The sequence below is a fragment of the Oenanthe melanoleuca genome, chromosome 9, assembly GCF_029582105.1.
Source record: "Oenanthe melanoleuca isolate GR-GAL-2019-014 chromosome 9, OMel1.0, whole genome shotgun sequence".
In the NCBI taxonomy this organism is placed as follows: Eukaryota; Metazoa; Chordata; class Aves; order Passeriformes; family Muscicapidae; genus Oenanthe; species Oenanthe melanoleuca.
In genome coordinates, this window is record NC_079343.1 from 20,033,062 (window position 1) to 20,045,482 (window position 12,421).

General features: G+C 41.4%; 1 protein-coding gene across 3 annotated transcripts in view; it reads left to right on the forward strand.

Moving 5' to 3' along the window:
- Positions 1 to 316: 316 nt before the first annotated feature.
- The window catches only part of ATP11B (ATPase phospholipid transporting 11B (putative)), a 61,052-nt gene continuing 48,947 nt past the window's right edge, over positions 317 to 12,421 (forward strand). For 2 of the 3 annotated variants that reach the window (XM_056499324.1, XM_056499322.1), the window contains exon 1: positions 317 to 568. In XM_056499324.1, coding sequence (XP_056355299.1) covers positions 542 to 568 — 27 coding nt within the window. In that variant the 5' untranslated portion in view covers positions 317 to 541. The remainder of the gene's footprint in view (positions 569 to 12,421) is intronic. The other variant, XM_056499323.1, reaches the window with a different exon arrangement.

The following is a 12,421-nucleotide window of genomic DNA, read 5'->3' on the forward strand; positions in this document are numbered from 1 at the left end:
GCACTTTGTGCAAACAAAACAATCAAGTTGCGAAGTAGCTTCCCTGGGGCAGAACGGGGGCCCTCGCAGGCTGAAGCCCTGGCTGAGGGCACTCAGCGCTGCCGGGCTGCGGCCGGAGCCCGTGTGAGGAGCTGGAATTTTGCCCGAGGGTCACTCGGGCGCCCGCACGGCTCGTGTGCCCGAGAAGCGGCCCCGCAGGGCGGCGGAGCGGCCGGACCACGGCAGCCCAGGCCCGGGGCAGGTCACGGCGGCTCCCCCCTCACGGCTCCATCGCTAGCACCGGGCCCTCTCCCCGCCCCGCCACGTCACTTCCCGGGGCGGCCGCCGCCGCCGAGTGTCAGCGGCCGTGCTGTGATGGCGGCGGCAGCCGCGGCTCGGGGCGCCGGCGGGGCTGTGCCGCTCCTGACTCGGCGTGGGCCCCGCGCCATGGGGAGCAGCCGCGGCGGGCGGCTCGCCTGAGGCGGCGGCGGCGACAGCGGAGGGAGGGCGCGGCACTGCCGAGGGAGCCCCGCCGCGGGGGCCGCGACCCGCGCCGCCGGGGATGCTGCGCTGGGTCCGGCAGCAGCTGGTAGGTGCCTCCCTGCAGCCCCGCGCCGGGCGGGCTCTCGGCTCGGCCCCGTCCCGCCGGCGCTGCCCGGGCCGCGGGGGAGCAGGGCCGGGGCGCGGGAGGGAGGAGAGTCCTTCCCCCAGGGAATGGGGAGACCTGCAGGCTGTGCTTGGATCGTTATGGACGGGTTGTAAAATTGTATTTCAACCCGTATCCGAGGGTTTGGGCCGTTTCGGTTTTTTGGCTTTTGGTTGGTTTTTTTGTGTTGTTTTGTTTTTTTTGTTTTTTTTTTTCCTTGAAACCCCCTTAGCACAGAGGACAGCGCATTCCCTTTCGTGTGGCCCCCTTTGGGAAGGGCTCCCCAAACTTCCCGGAGAAATGACGGTGCCTTTTTCCCTGGACCGACACTTCAGAGATTCGCAGCTTCTTCCTCCTTCCCGTTGCGAAATGTTTTAAGGGTTTTTCACCCGACGTGCGTCTCTCTCAAATAATTTCCCCGTACCTGAGCGCTTTGCAGCCGCTGCGTGCTGAGGATTTGAAAGTGGAAGAAATGGAAGGAAAACATCCGTAAAATGCTTTTGGCGGGGGAAGCCACTTGGAAAAGGCAGCAGCGAGGGTGCCTGTCCCCCCCCACAGGCGCTGCTTGCTGTGCTGGGTTAGAGCGAGCAGGGGAAACCAGGCGGCCGTGGCTGTCACGTCTGTGATGCTCTGGCAGGGAAGTACATCGAGTTTCGCTATTTTGATTTGAAGTATTGGCCTGCTTCCTGCCCCGACCAGCATAACCCTACTTGCATTTTCTGTAAGGGAGAAATTATTTCTAAATGATGTATTTGTAAAATAACTTCCGTTCATTTGAGTTACTTTGCATCACGGATGTTGTCCAGGTTAGTGCAAGACCTTACCTTAGTTAGGTTTTCAGATTTTAAATTGTTAAAGCTTCTGTCTCACTAAGATTTGTTTAATCTGTTGCATCGCTTTTTACAAAAAAAAAGATAAAAATTTTTGTGTTTTCTTTTTTCCTGCTGTTCTTCCCTGACCTCGTTTCTCATGGCCCATAGATTTTCCCAGTTCTATGGCTGAGGCAGAGAGCTTGTGGTGATGGTCTCAGTGCCAGCTTGACAGTGCTCAGTAGTTTGGTCTGACACCAAGAGTTACTGACCTGGAAATTAATTGCTCTGTTTGAGCTCTGACTGCACTCTTCTGTTCTGTTACAGTTGTACACACGTTTTTTAGAAAAAAACCAACCTTTTTGGTGTAACATAGCTAACATTTTTTCCACTTAAAGGTGGCTTGAGGTTTGTGTGTGTGGTTTTTGAAGCAGTGTTACACTGTCTTCTGTAGAGTTTAGATTAGGACTGTATCAGTGCTAGCAATTCATGTATCAAACATGGTTGCTTTTTTTCACTGCAAGTAGTACACTGACCAGCTTTCCAGAAATCTGTTTGCCTTTAATAGAAAGTAAAAGATTAGTGTAACAGGATGAGCAGTAAACTTGGCGCTAGGAGGTTTTAGTGCTTCTTAAAGGAACTGGTGGAAAATGACTGTTTAAAACTTGCACTAGTTTTGACAGAGAAGAATTAGTGTAGTAGAAAAGCAGGATAATAAAAAGTCAAGACTCTTGGCAGACATCTAAATATGGTACTCATGAGGAAAAATTATTGCAATGATAGGTGTTTCGTGGGTTTTTGTCCTATAGACATCACAGATGTTATTGGCTTTGTTGCTTCACAGCTCATAAAGATGAAAAATGGCCTAAGACAGGTATCATACTGCATGTTGCTTCCTAAAGACACTCAGGCAACTCGTCCCTATGTGTAAGTGCTGGTTTTATACAGATCCCACCATGTTTTCTTCTTCACGTGGCTGTGATGTTTAGGCTTTGAAAGAATGTCAGAGGGCTAAAAACATGGGGAAGGATGCTGACAAAATAACCAGAATGAGTGGGAAGAGTGGGGTGACAGAAATATTTGAATCAAAAGGTGCCAAAATCTGTGTCTGAGAGGAGGAGAGAGGAATGCGTGGGTTTGGATGCCTTTGGAGCATGCATTTGTACCTGTGCTTGATGTGGGTTTTAAAAAAGGGTCCTCATCCATACAGGAGAGTTTGAATGTGTGGGAGTGATGCAAGTGGGATGTTGTAGTAATACAAAAGAAAAACGTTGGTGTGCAGAAATGCTGGAAAAGTAGTAAGAGATTGGGAAAGGGGGAGGGACTGGTACTTTGCTGAAGGTGCTTCTAGGTAGTTGTTAAGTACTCTATATGAAACCAATGAATTGTTTTGCAATTTCTTGTTTGCTTAAGAGAACAGTATTTCATATACTGAGTGCTCATGAGTGTATATGCTTTTGAGAACTTGCATTGTTAAGAGGGGAGGAGAATGAAGCAGGTGAACTTAAAGTAATGAGAGGACCTGGTATGGAATTCAGACTATTTTAGCTAAGGTTTGAAAGTGGTGACTTTGCTGTGCTTTCTCTCTGAAGACCTGTGCATGCCTGTAGGGCTACAGAAAGGGATAGAAGGGCAAGAACAGTCCTCTGAGGAGACATGCTAAGAATGTAAGACTTCCTCCATCCTTACTATAATCTTAAAAGTCTGTAACAGTTTTTTAACTGAGGTGTTAGATGTTTTTTAGTGATTTTATTATATCTAAGAAATTGGTGACAGTAGTATAGCCTTCAGTGCCTGTGTAGCACAAATCATCAGGTTGTTTGGTATATTGCCCTTTAGTCTGGTTTCCTTGCTCCAAAACAATTCACACCACCCTACAGAGACAGTGTATCAGTTTTTCTCCATCTAATGCTGCCTCATGCTAAATAAGCTGCATAGTAAGTCATTAACTTTCTAGTTAATGTGATATTATAGTATGTAGTTAATAGTTGAAAGTACTTAAGTTTTAGTAAAGAAAAAGTATAAAGCCAAGTTAGAATTCATGGCTTTGAGTAAAATGCTGTGACAGAGACAAGCTTTGGGCAGGAGAGATGTTTGGGTTCCAGCTCTGTTACCTTGAGATCTCAGAGAGCAGTAGGCATGTGGATTTGGAGGGTTGCATAACACCACAGGCACAGCCAACTCTGCTTGAAAAAAGCCACCGGATAAACAACAGTTGATAGGAAGCATCATTAATATTCAGGAAAAGCATAATATGTTTTATTTGCCTTTCCAGATATGATAGATCTCATAGCAAATCTGTGTGCAAAGTGCTGTTTTGGCTCCTGTGGTCGAGTTTGTGCAGCGGCAGCACAAAACGAGAGTCCAGTGACATTTATAACACCTGGGGACTTTGTGTTCCCTTCTCCTTTGGTGGGTTTAGGGCAGTGTTTGGGCTGTGCTGCTCTCTGATGGTGCTCGTGGAGTGCAAGAGCTGTTGCAGTGCCATTAACACAACCTGCTGACACCTTCGGTTGTCTGGCAAGGAGGCCTCTGAAAATGGTGGTAGAATACCCTTGTATGTGTGATTTTGAGCTGCATGATTTTAAATTATTAGTCTGGTCAATTAAAGAAGGGTCTCAGGATTTCCTGTTGCTGAGGAGTTGAGCCTTTTGATCTGTTGTCTAACAGCTGAGCAAAGTACAAAGGATACTACATGGAGAAAAACCTTAGAGCTGCCTGCCTGACCCCTCTTTTATAAATAACAGTTCAAGACAAGTGTTGTGCTGGATTTGGCAGAGTATCTTTGCAGTTTAAGGACCTGAATGCTGTAGTGCACAACAGCTTTAATGCTGTGGAGAGCTGGGTATTTGGGCAAATTTTGGGCTTATTTAACTGTAAATCAAAGGTAAAATCTATAGATTAACTGTAAAACTTAGTTACCAGACTATTTTATTTATTTCATGGTTATAAGAAGGTTCAGATTGGGAAGGAGTTTATCAAGTCCAGAAGTTTTCCATAGGCTGCATTGAGAGGTGATCACAGGGAATGCTTTTGACTGTTCTGTGTAGGTAGTGCCTGTCACACCTCACACCCTCCACAGCCAGCACAGTATCTGTAGGAGTGTTCTTCATCTTCTACATGTGTTCTAATGAAAAATTTCTACTAATAAGGGAATGTCCTCAAATAGATTAGCACTGGAGGATTGTATGGCTGAGATGGGTTTTTTTCCTTTCAGATGCTGGTTACTGTTAGGATGTTCTGAGAGGACAGATGGTATTTTGTAATACCTTGCAGTTACTGGCATTCTGAACAAGGTGGACAGCCTTTGTCTCATTGGTTGCACTGACAAGTGTGTGTTATTTTCACTTAATCATTTTACTGAATGCAGTTACTCCCCTCCCCCTCCCTTTTCCCTCTAGTTTCTGAATGCCAAAAGTACTTTAAACTATTCCAGTGACTGAGAATCTAGTTTTTGAAATCACCTTGCTATTCTGGAGTACAGTTCCCCCCCTCTTATTTGTCAATGAAGCCTCTTCCCCTTTCTGGCTAAAACTAACTGCTTATTATTTTATGCTAGATAAATAAATGCATATTTTCTCAGAAGGGTTCCTGTGGTTCAGACTGTCCCTGAAATACCTTCTGAATTATCACTGAGGGATCAGCAAGGTGTGTGTTGGAACAGCCCAAAGGTTGTGTTGCTTTGCTAGAGTAGTTTGAGAGCTGGAGGTCAAGGACTCCCCTCATGTAACTTAGCACAGGAGAAAATGTGGCCCTCTTTTTTTGCTAGAGATATTCTTTGATCTGCTGGACCCATGTGTTTTGGGTCTTTTAACCTTATTTTCTCTTTGTATTCTGTGGCTGCTGAGGGCTGATACATTTGCAGCACAGTGTGTTCCAAAGCGTGCAGAACCTGGCCCTGTCTTCAGCCAGCTGTCTGCTCCAAATGGAGATATCTGTTGTGTCCTGTGTGTAATTCATAAGTCTTACCTTATGAAAATTAAACTCTAAGAATTGCATACCAAAACACAATCAAACCAGTCCTGACACTGATTCTTTCAAGGACTGTTCTAAAAGTGGGAGGGTTGGTGTTGTTTGATGAGCTGGCTTGCTGTGAGACTTGGATATTTGACCTGTATCTGGTCCCATCCTCTTTTGTTTCCTATCCATAACCTTTTTAAGCAGCAAATTTTGTGGTGTCAAAGTTCCACTTAGCACTCAATAATAGGAGTATTTAATGGATGGTATGACCCCCTGCACAAATGAAGTCCCTTAATAACTTCTGTCTGTTTATGGTTTTTATGTGACTGAGGGAGAAGAATAGAATTTTGTTGACAATGAGCAAAAACTATTTGTGTTCTGGTCAGTAGGGAGTATCTGGTAGGATGGGTGGAAGGCTCTGTTTACTGCTAAGAGGTTGTTTCTGTACTTTCAGTGGAAGGTAAAATTTGTAATCGAAGGCAAGTAAATATGTGCTGGATTTAGCAACATTCAACATGTGCTTTGATTATAATTGTTATTTGTTTTTCTAGTTTTAAATAGGTTGCTTGACTTCATTGAAACTGATGCTTTCCTCTGGGATGGAGAGACATAACTTATAAAAGAAAAAAATATTACAGTGTTTTTAAATTTCATTAAGAGTGTCATGACTTGTGACTTTCACTGACTATCTGCTCTTGCTTTTTCTTGACTGTAATGTGATGTGCTCAGTAGTTATGACTGTTTTTGTAATTATGTCACCAGGAAAAACTTTACCTCGCAAAAGAATCCTTCAATTTCTCGCACAAAATCTGTTTGTTAAGCAAGCAGATAAGAAGTGCAGCAAAACAGATGTGACAAAGTGTCTCTGTAAATGCAAGGTCATATCTTCTTGCAAAACACAGGTGACATATTTGCAGCTAGACTTTTTTAATACAAATCACTTTTCATCTGCTGTTGAGAAAACCACTTAGCATTAGTACAGACCATGGTAGAAAAGATAGAAAGTAGGACTGAGAATTACACTGTGATTTAAGAAACAAACCTCTGCAATTCCTTGGCCTCCCACATGCAGTGACTTAAGAGGAGTTTTTTTCCTTGTTTACTTTGGGTAAAAATAAGTCTGGGAAAGGAGAATTTTAATGTAAATGGGAAGGAGAGATAATAATGTAGACAAAAGGCAAACTGTTTTTATCCTGAAATGTTTTACTAGGCGGAGATGTTTTGTGTGGTCTATTCCCCAAAATACATGCTGTCATCTGTTGTTGCATTTTGTTACTCCTTTGCACGTTTTTGTGCTACTTTGTGGGGCTGTGCACATTTTTGTAGATATTTACATTTCAGTTTGGAAAGAGAATTGCAACAAAATGGAAAGGAAGCTTAAGATTTAGGAAGCTTTAAGGATAGACTGGTCTGTACACATGTCTGAAAGCAGGGCATTAAACCGAAATTAAAATCATAAATCATGTTTGAAATGGAATTACAAGTAAAAATGCTCTTGGGTGGATGCAGTAGACTCAAAACTGTAATGTTTTACAGAGCAGGCTTTCTCAGAGCATGTTAAAAGGAAGAGCTAGACAGTTCCAGCTGTGAACGAAATTCTCTTCCTGTGAAATTTGTTGAGCAGCCACTGTCAGCAATTATCAGTATAATTTTGGCACACATTTTGGAAAAGCCTTAAGGTTTATTACTTAATGGTGATTTTGGGGGAAGATGCTTTTGGAAAGGGTTTGTTGGGTTTTTTCCGTGCTGAAAGAAAATACGAATTAGACTCACAGTGCAGGAGCTGATTGGCATAAATAGCTATTGCCTACTAGAACAAATCCAAATATTGAAAGCAAGGTTTTTCAGTAATGGCTGTATGAATAGTCCAGAACAGGAGCCCTTCGTGCTTATGTAAAATACTTTTATAAATGATTCTTCAAAGAAGAGGGTAAACAGCATTTCATTTTAAGATAATCGTGTATGTAGTATGCCAGTACATGAAGGAATGTATGATTGCTCTGTATTTTTCTTGTCATGGACTTGACAAATATCATTTTTTTTATGGTGAAATTGCTATCTACAAAATTTGAGCTGCTTTCTAGTCTTAAGAGAAAGTTCATAGCCTGTCACAGATTTGAATGCTTTATTTAATACTAAAAATCTGCTATAAACCTACTTAACCAATGCAGGATGCACTTGAGGGTCTCTTTTTCTGAGATGCTGTGGTCATTTGAGGTATGTAAAGGATTTGTGTGTTAAATGTTTCATTTCTTGCATTGGTTCTGTATTTCTTAGTGTGGCCTGTTTAGTATCTGCTATTTCTGTGATTGATTATTGAAGAATTGTAGCATTTCCATGCTCAGTGGTTTAAGAAGTCTTCTGAAAAAAGTGGCTTGTGATTTTTGAGCTCTCAATTCTTATTTTATAAAATGTGATGCCATATAGTTTTCTCCTGATAGGTGTCTGAAGTCATGCTTTAGCTGTAAAAATCTTGCCTAAAAATCTGTTCTCCTATTGTACATGCCTGACAGAAAGATGATATTGCAGATAAAGAAAACTAGGTGCTGGAGCCCACAGAGGAAAACTTTTAGTTCTGAAATTAGAACTGTGTAGTCGGAATTTCAAAGGCATCTTCATTTCCATGTTAGAGAATGGGCTACTTTGGGAGCATGTGGCAAAAGACCATGCATTTTGGACTACAGACACTGTCAAGCCTCAATGTCTCTTCAATTGCTTGGATTTTACATAAAGCTTTTTTTTCAAAGAAAAAAATTAAAAATGCACTGACTGGACTTGAAAGGGTTTGGGAGAAACTAGCCCTGCCTTTGGGATTGAGGCTTACTTCTTAGCACCTGAATGTTAACTTAGTTTCTTTCTTCATTGGAGCTGAAGACACTTTTATTGTAGAGTCTCTTTTCTTCCAGGAAGCATCTGAGCAAAAGTTATTGATGATCTGTGTGTCTGACAGGGAGCATCCTAAAATAAAGTAGACAAGGAATGTATTACAGGCATTTGGTTGGTTAAGCACATTGAGGCAAGCAGATAAGCCCTGTCCAATCTGGCCTTGAACACTTCCAGGAATGGAGCAGCCACAGCTTCTCTGGACTGCCTGTGCCAGGGCCTCTGCACCCTCACAAGGAAGAATTTCTTTCTTGTATCTAATCCAAATCTGCCATCTCTCAGTTTGAAGCCATTCCCCTTTGTCATATTACTATATGAGCTTGTAAACAGACCCTCCCTGGCTTTCTTGTAGGCCCTCTTTGGGTACTGGACTAATAACCCTTTAGGAAAAAAGTGAATCTTGGCATTCTATTGAAGACACTCATGAAAGAGCAGCTGTTACAAGGTCTTAGGTTTGTATTACTGTATGAAGTCCAAAATGGATTATGCTTTATAAATACTGTGATTTGGATTGTAGGGGAGGATAAGAAAGCCATTTCCTTCATTGTTGCACATTGGACTATTTTTTAATTAAACAATTTACCTGAATCTCTGTTCAAATCCTTTGCTGCTCACAGGAACTGGACATGCCATAGCAGCCTTTGAGAATGCTGTGGCAGAAAGCTTAACTTGCCTGTTCAGCTCATTTTTTCTTTCTGATTTTATTGATGTTACAAGACCAATATGTTTGGCATGGTGACCTGAGCAGAGAAACTGGCATGAGGCAGTATGTTAGCAGTGAATGAGGCCAGCTTACCTTGCTTGTTGTGTTTGCAGTTAAATAGAGAAAATAGGTGATTTTATCAAATTCTAAGCAGGGATTTTTCCAAGTTATTTTTGGTGGGCATCTTGACAAAATAGTATGTAAAGTAAGAGCAACTTGAGCTCTGTGTGAGCAGGACTTTTAACTTTGTGAAAGGAAGTGTTATTGCCTCATGATTTCCCAGGCCTTATTGCCTAGAGGGTGTGTTTTCACAAAATAATGTAATCTGGTTATAGGTCTTTTGGGAGGTTACAACATGATTTATTATCAGGTATTTTGCACAGCTGTAAGAGGGAAGAGGAAGTTGCACAAATAGTGCATGACTTTCAGTAGTTTTATTTCTTTACTGCAGTGATATTTAAAAGGGGAGGTACAAATTGCATGGCACTGTGTACACATCAGGGTGCTTCAGCTGATTCACTATTTTAGTTCTTAGAGCAATGTTTAAAATTGCTGTGAGAGGCTGTTTCTTCCTTCATGCTAACCTTTGATAATGCAAATTCAGTTTGACTATTGCCCAGTTACATGACTGAAAGAATTATTGGGTGACTGTATGGAGTACTAAGTTACACAGACTTCTGAAAATGGGCATGGAGTGTGAATAGATCATCTTATCTGACAGAGGGAAAAGTATTCTATGTATAGTCAGAATAAAATCCAAAGCAAGAAAATCCATTTCCTCAAAACACCTTTAATCAAAATATATCTTGACAGCAGTGTAATAGCAGACTTTTGGGATGTCTGCCAGGAAATGTGGTGTTCTGCTTCTGCAGCCACAATCAGTCGAGTCACTTCCCTTGGAGAAAGGGTTTCTGAGACCAACTTTTCTTCTGTTTATTAGCTTTATTAAGTAGTATGTGATATTCAGAAAAGTTTTAGGGGAACTGCTGCTTTTGTCTGTTGTGTTCACTGTGGGTTTTGAAAGGAGGAAGAGGCTCTGAATGAGGCTTCCTTCTTTCAAACCCCTTTCACTTTTTTTCAGTGCTCACATAGCAGAAGTTCTTTCAGCAAATAAAAGTTTCGTTTTTCCTCCCCCTTTGTAAAAGCTGTGAATAATGAATAAGAAACCCTGGGAGATTATATTAAAGTATACTAAGTTTATGCAAGTTGTAAGCAAAATTCCCTGGTCAGATCATTTGTGATTATCAATACACATATTGCAAAGCTTGGTAATGAAATCAGTGTGTTGTTTGTGGGTCTCATGGCAGTAATTCTTGCTAAAAGATCTATGAATTTCTGCTGTCTCACCTGACAGTGCTGTAGGTGAGGGGAGGGCATTGGTGCACACTGCCATATGTTCATAGTGGCATTGAAGTGTTGAGTCGTGCAGTAGATGTCTGTGTTCCAGCAACTGGTTGAGTACAAAAGCTTTTTTATTTTTTTTTTCTTCCTTTGCACTTGCAGGTGTTGGGAGGTTCTTTTTGTAGTGCTGATCCTCATTTGCTTCCTGTGTGGTTGCCTGGTTTGTTATATGTGTTATTAAGGCTTGCTCACCAGCAGAGTAAAACTCTTCTTTTGCGGGGAAGTTTTTTATTATATAACCAGACAACTGGCTTGACATATTAGAAAAACTGAAAAAAACAAAAAACCAAACCCAAGACAAAAACACAAACCAAAGTGGGAAAATGGTTGGATGAGTTTTCCTCACCTGATGGCTGATGGGCAGTTCTCCAGGTGGTTGAGATGCAGAAAAAATGTAGGAAAGAGTTGTTTGGAGGTAGCTGTTGAATCCCATGGCTGTCATGAAATAAATTCCATGAAATTACAGTTAAATATTTCTCCTCAGTTCCCTGGGATACATTTTTTGTGCTGTTTTAAAGGGGCCTAATTTACTGCACAGAGAATATCTTTGTCTAACTTTTAGAGCAGTTATGAAATCACTGCTGAAGAAGTTTAATAAAAATTACTTAGACGAGTCATTCAAAATTATAAGAAATGAAAACTATGAATCACTTCTTTCTTTTTCTTTTTTTAAAGGTTATTTTCATTTATGCTTTATAAATCAGCTTGACTAGAGTATCTGTGTACTGTATATAAATGGCATGCTTTTAGGCTGTTTTAAAAACCAAAGTATTAAGTTCATCTGGGTGCAGAATTTCTGCTGGGGAAGTGTGTAGTAAAGATTAAATGAATGCTGTTTTCCAAGGATAGATAACACTCGGTTTGTTTTGAAAAATCATCTGAAGGACTGAACTTTAGCTAATAAATCTAGATTTAATTTGCAACATGAAGGCGAGAAAATCAGGTCACTTCATCTTATGGTCAAATTTTATTTAAAGGTGATTTATGTAATATATGTGCCTGTAATATACCTGGTCAAGAAGCCTTAAATACCGGGTCCTGTAATATACTCAGCATTATTTGTTATGAAGTCAGTGATCTGTGCATTTGGGTAGAAATCACTTCACTAGATAACTGCAGGAAAAATAACTTTTTTTTTTTTTTTTTGAAAGAGATTGGCAACAACTTAATCATTTTGCAAGACTACTTTAGGGTTTCTCTGCTCATGCTGTTTAGCAGCAGAAATCCTTTGACAAGGGCATGTTACCCTACTTTTGCAGCTGAGTTGGGGAATGACGTTAGAAAGAGAGAGAACTGTCTATTAAGTGAAATTAGGAAACAGTGTGCTTTCTGCACTGCTTTGCTGGCTGCAAAAAGTTGCTGTGGAAAATCCCTTGCTGGGCAGATATTTGGGCTATGAATCAGTTTAGTGTCAGGAGCAGGTTCTGTGACCAGCCCCATAGTTAGAGAAGAGTTAAAGACATTGCAGCTCTTGAACAATGAAGTTCAATGCCTGTGTAGAATTTTCCTTGGAGAGATGTGCAATTAAAAGTTCTCTGGAAGATCTGCTTGGTTGTGGTCTCATCAGCTAATTATGAGATGGCAAAGTTGTTGGCTAATTTCAAGTGGTTTTTAGTTGTTATACTTGCAAAACTTAGGAAATCTGGGTTTTGTTCCCAGCTCTGACACTCATTTCCTGCTGTGGCTGCAGTCAAGTCACTGAAGTTGTCAGGGATGTGTCCTTTTCCAGCCACAGCTCTGACAACTGAGGGGTTTTTGTCCCCATCCTGTGTCGTGTGTGCATTGTGATCTGCTGACTGCACAGCTTCTGTGCCATCTCTGTGGCAAATGTCAACAAAACAAAATTAAATCTCTGTAGACTGCAAATTTAAACTGTATTAGCTCCACAGTTGTAAACCTGGAAACTTGTATGGCCTCAGATTCTGATTTAGTTGGAAAATAAAGTTCTAGCTTTTAATCATCTGAGCCTGCTTTAGCAGAGGTGTTCATTCTGATAGAAGTGCTTTTGCAGTGAGACTGGAGTTGTACAGAGGTCTTTAC